The 5,848-nt window shown below is 44.1% G+C and overlaps 1 protein-coding gene across 1 annotated transcript; it reads left to right on the forward strand.

Moving 5' to 3' along the window:
* Positions 1–697: 697 nt before the first annotated feature.
* Positions 698–3,847, forward strand: LOC135118341 (uncharacterized). Its single transcript, XM_064040093.1, has 7 exons — positions 698–1,056; positions 1,718–1,823; positions 2,034–2,195; positions 2,286–2,455; positions 2,537–2,746; positions 2,824–2,900; positions 2,978–3,847. The coding sequence occupies exons 1-7, from the start codon at positions 742–744 to the stop codon at positions 3,108–3,110; spliced, it is 1,173 nt and encodes a 390-aa protein (XP_063896163.1). The 5' UTR covers positions 698–741; the 3' UTR covers positions 3,111–3,847.
* The last annotated feature ends 2,001 nt before the right edge of the window (positions 3,848–5,848 follow it).

Below are 5,848 nucleotides of genomic sequence, written 5' to 3' on the forward strand. Positions count from 1 at the left end.
TTGTTACAAACGTCTGCTGTTTTATTGTTCACCACTATGACCGAAGCCCGCTCTCAAAACTTCTGAACATGCAACTTAAGACAAGTATATTTTTTTATGTTTTTGTTCATTAGAATCCTAAATCATTAGGTTTATTAAGGGAATCTATTCGAATCGCACTTATTATTCCACCTTATTGGAACTTTTTTTTTTATTACGAAGTACCGTAAGGACGTCAACAAACTGTTGTAATTCGAGGGCTTGCTTAAATAATGAATCAATGACATATCATTGAATGGCATTTGACCCCCATTACTGACACGCCACCACCCGCCGAGTACTCACACCCTATGTATGTAATGCACTCACAACCTCAACTTTATGATAATCTTATCTTTACAAAAATACATGTTGGAGTGTAATTCCTACTTATTAATATTTAGAATTTAACACGTTTAATTTATCATTCAAATTACTTTTATGGTTTGACCCTCGCAGTAGTCACCCCTTAATACCTACCCTTTAATGGCATATCTGAATTTAATTAAGCTTCCAATTCACAGGAAATTCAATTAGTCTGTGGAAGCTCTCAAAGCTCAACAAATTGATAAATACATAGTAAGTCTAGACGCGCAGCAACCCTTAGGTAGCGAGGGGGCGCTTACATAACGCTATGTGTGGGGCTGTCGCGCATGCGCGACGCCGCGGTCGATGCGGGCCCCCCGAGCCGCGCAGTCTCGCGCCGCGCCTCGCCCCGGCAACATGCGTCACGGGCTGCAGCTGCTGCTGCTATACCTGTACTCAGTACAAGCCAACTTGGAAGGGCCCTTCCTCTTCTTCGGCCCCAAGTCCTTGGAGAAATACAAACGCCCCGCGTTGAAGTATTTAGACCAGGATGAGCTGATGCGTATCTACGGCGAGCAGGCGGCCATCGTGGTGTTCAACAACCAGGACTCGGTGCCGCTGTCGAGCGGCTACTTCCCGCGGCTCAGGAAGATGCTGGAGCGGCAGAGCACGCTGGTGCTGACGCAGGACTTCCTCGACGTGCACCCCGACTACATCAGCAACGAGACGCAGGTGGGTGCCGCTCCTACATACACTACTTACTACTTTATATGTATATATGTTAGGACAGTCCAAGTGCCGTGGGAATACTTGCTGCAAATGCTGACAGTGTTGATAAAGAAAGTGAAAGATTTAATTCCTTGGTACACTGAGATATTGTATTACTACGAGCACAGAATTGATTCTACTTTCTATGAGTATTACCTATATAGAGCCATAACTTACATTAAGTTCTTACCTAATTTGTTACTATAACTTAGTCTTTAAGAACAATTTGTATCTATTATTAATTATTTTTAATATCTCTTCCTGTATTAGTTTAACGTAGGGAATCCAATATGATTAAAAAATATTATATTGGGGTGTTCCTTAAACCAACGATGACCTTGGACGTTGCCAAAGGGCGGACTGATAACCGAACAAAATGGTGAGGAGTGACCTTAGTGAGCTGCTTAACGATCGGGATATATCACTTCCCTTGCGAATATCGTACTTTAAGGCAGTTGGCGCTGGTAATAAAGTCACATATTTACAAAATAGTTTTTTTTTTTTGGAAAGTATGTCTCGATAGTTAGTAAGTTTGTCGCGGTGGCTTCGAGCTATTTGTTCGGTGAGGGGTTGTCCTCCAGCAAGGCAAGGTTGTCGTTGGTTTACACACCCTCGTCACCCACAGGTGCTGACGCTGCAGGGGCCGTGGTCGGAGCGCGACGCGCAGATGACGGAGACCTTCGCGCGCCTGCAGGACATCTACGGCACCGGCAGGGTGCTCGGCATACTAGGTGTGTAATATGTACTATTGTACCTACAATGTTTTCAGAAAGGTGCTCTTCATGCGAACGATAAAATAATTCACAAATAAACATAATGGTAACATGCATGGGACATGTAGATGAGACATTCACTCAAACATTTATGACACCAGATACAGAAACTGAATTTGTTTTATCATCTGCACAACTTGATATCACCCTTATATTCCAACGTTACAGGTAACTCGGTATCTCAGAGCCAATCAGCTGACTACATCGACGGCGAGCCATGGGCGCGGGTTCGACGCCAAGCGCAGAACGAGTCCGCCTCGTCGACCACCTCTCCTGAGGACGAGAGACCTTCCAAGGTCATGCAGAAGTTTGCACTTTATAACGCTACAGGTAAGGATGAAACTCAAATAGCCTGGAACTTAACATAGCTAACAGGATTGATTCCCTTGTTATCCCTTGTTATTGTATGTGTTTTCCCAGGTCCTCCCGGCAAAGGAGCGCTCCTGTACTCGTCAGGCTGGCCGGAGCTGCGGCGCACGAACGGCACCACCATCAGGCTCAGCACGCCGGTCGGCGAGCCCACCATCAAGCCCACTCGCCTCTACACCATCATGGTCGTGAGGTTCGTCGATGGAGACAGCAGGGATAAGGTCATGACAGACAAATATACAAGCAACTCCATTTATAAACTTTAAACGGTGAAAGATAACTAGATTTATTTATTCTTTCAGATAACTCTCGAGTTCAGTTTCAAGCAATCAGGCGGATGGTGGACGGCGGTAGGCGTGGAGGTTCGCTTCGGCTTGGAGACGACTGGCATCAGCCTGAAGGCGCCTTCTCCACTAGACGCTCCATCCGCGGTGCTCGGCAAGTCTTACCACTGCTCACTGCCGCTGGTCTACTCTTCCGAAGACGCTACGCTAGTATTGCCAGATGTACAGGTAAGAACAAGTCAACAATGTCTGTGAAAGCTTATTATCTCTTCACACTCTTATAACTACTAACTGTATGTTTTCAGATGCAAATGTTCATGGACAGCACGGAGAAGTTCGCTGATGCTTTCGACTGCATCGGCTTCACAACTGTACCGATCTGGTAAGTACCTACTGTCCTTAACTTATATTGTTTTTTTCTAAAGTCAGCAGATTGAGTAATGTTCGTTTTGTTTGCAGGTCAGGCATCATGGTATCGTTCATCATGCTGGTCGGGCTGGGCATCTCGCTCACCATGATCATGGACATCAAGACCATGGACCGCTTCGAGAACAACAGGAGCAAGCAGCTCACCATCACTGTCAGCGAATGATTCACAACAGTTGCTCTACTCAACACTTGTGTGACCACGGTCGCGAACTACAAGCCTCGTTATATGATGGATATGATGAGGTCTTGTATCTTTATCAAAACAACATAATCACTCTTTGGAGCTTCCTTGGGGTAATGAAGTCCATCACGAGTATTACCCCCTCTACACAGGTCACGTACAATAGCATGCTACACGCTACGAAATCAATGTGAATTTAGTTCGGTGTACGCATGTTAGTGTACGTGAAGCAGGTATTTTCCATGCTGGTCTGGGAATGAGAGAAAAACATAGAAGGATCAGCTGCTTCTCGTCCCGCGCAAGTCGTAAGAGGCGACTGAGGGAGTCCCGGGCCCGCGGGCGCAGCGCCCGCCCGCCGCCGCCACCCACAGCCCGAGCGCTAGCAACGCTTCAGGAGACTCGCTTCTGAAGCGTTGCTTATAGACTATTTTTGTACCATTTTCTAGTTTATATCGCTGCATTCAAAGCCGGGAAAACGCTTAGCATAATTATATGTCCGAAATCAGCATGTATCTGCTCTGTTCCTGTCCTCTTGTCTTTCCCTAGTATGTAAGGATAAGTTAGATGTAAGTTGTAAATAGATAGTGTAGACAATGTCCTGTACCGCGGTACACGAGGACGTTGTCACTTACACGTTACTGTTGTTCAAGGTAAGACTACACGGGTAGATAATTATATATGGAGATACAGCAAAACATTAAAATATCATATCAGTGTTTCTTAGGTGTTTTATTTCCCTTTAAAAATTCTAATTGTATCAGCTACGCATGCATATCCTCCGTATCTTCCAATTTAGAGCCTGGTTCCCACGGTGCGTGATTCTGCGGATTCTCACGCACCACAGCCGACGCTCACGGACGGCCACGCACACGGACAGGGATCTTCCCACGGTGCGTGTCGGTCTGTGTCGGTCTGTGCAGATCTTTTATAACTTCATTTCAAAATGCAAAGTGAAAGAGAACGTGTCGTCGCTGCAGCAGCGGCTGTGATATTAATTAACAAGTACCAAATTATGCGATCTACGAGTAGTAGAAGTAAATAGAAACCACGGCGCTGGTGGATATCAGCATACAACAAAAGTCGTTTAACGACTTAATATGTCTATATACACTTACATTAACATTTGAATTCGATATATTATATCTAATTTTATTTATTTTGTGTTTTGTCACACATGGCAGTGGGATCACGGTAGAAAATTAACGATTGACATAAAATCCCTGTCCTTTGAAGTTACCGCCTCGCGACTGATACCGGCGCACCGCTGCAGACGTTGCAGACGACCACGGATGAGGCCATTCCCACGGTGCGTCGTCTGTGCTGGTCGGCGTCCGTCGGCGTGCGTCCTCGATAACACGCATCGTGGGAAGCCGGTGTAAGTCATGACCAGTGTGGTAGGCCTATACCTACGCCCTAATATTCAAGGAACATACGCTCTCGTCTTGACCACAACTAGTTAAAAATTCACATGCGCGCGTATTGCTATGACAATCAAGCTAGGTACAATATTGTGGTTAAACATTGTTATTATATTATTTATTCAGATATCATCCTCATTGTTTACATTAACAGCACATGCAGTTGCATGCATAATTACAAAGCGGTTGATGAACGAGCTCCGGCTCTGCTGACCCACTCCCGTGATGTGAGGAGCTGATAATATTCATGTTCACCAGGTGACTACATCTGAGACGTGATGCTGTCTTACTCTTTATCAGAAACTTACGACTTTAAGCTGAAGACAAGGAGGTAATTTTGCGCCATTTGCAAAGGATAATCTAAAGTAAATTGAGAGCTATAGGTAGGATAGCTGGTGAAAGAAACCAGTGCCATTAAAGTTAATTATATCCATCTAGTTTTTTTTATTGAATCAGTACATTAATAACATTATGGTAGGAGGTTAGTTCACTTAATTATTGTAATTTATTAACTCAATCTTTTATCGGATATAGGTACATAAATCTATAAAATGAATGTTTATATTGATGCCCGCATTGGCGCCGCTTATTCAAAACAACTTTACGTCAGCGCTATAAAATATCCTTTTTGGGTAAATTGGAACGTAAGCCGACATTGACACTGCGCATGTTGTGATCACATTGCTCGTGACCAATTTATTGTAATCTTTGATTGTGTTCGCAATGAAAACTAAGTTCAGCTGATTATTTATCAAAGGCTCGTGCTGATTTATGTAGCCCATCATCTGGCCTAGCTTTTTCCTGTTCAGTTTTTGCATAATAGTTTTTTTTTCTTAGTTGTACTGTCCCATTGCTGGGCAAAGGCCGCCCCATTTTGCCTCCACACCTCTCGATCGTTTGAGTACTCCCACCTCCCACATAATAGTTATAGGTAAATGATATTTTCTATGCATAGCATAATAAAACAGTTTAATGCTATTAAACTTTGAATCTCATTCACATTTACTGAGAAAAGACATGGCATGAGATATCATGAAAAAGTTCCGTAACATTTCTGCTCCTTTCCATTGTTGCATTTAACTAGGTACCAGGAGCACTTCGATTAAGTCTACACACCCTTTTCCCTAAAACCGCTTTATATTTGGTCTCGTCGTGGTATCGATAAGTAAGGCGCTTTCTACCGGGCGGCCCTGTCCGACTGGTCCTAAGTGTGCTGCCAATAAAAATAGCATCGCATTTGTTGTGCACATTCCTAGGAGCCGCTCTTACTTGTAGCACCTGCTTTTTGTAGGGGATTCAATA

Source organism: Helicoverpa armigera, chromosome 21, assembly GCF_030705265.1.
Source record: "Helicoverpa armigera isolate CAAS_96S chromosome 21, ASM3070526v1, whole genome shotgun sequence".
NCBI classification, from domain to species: Eukaryota; Metazoa; Arthropoda; class Insecta; order Lepidoptera; family Noctuidae; genus Helicoverpa; species Helicoverpa armigera.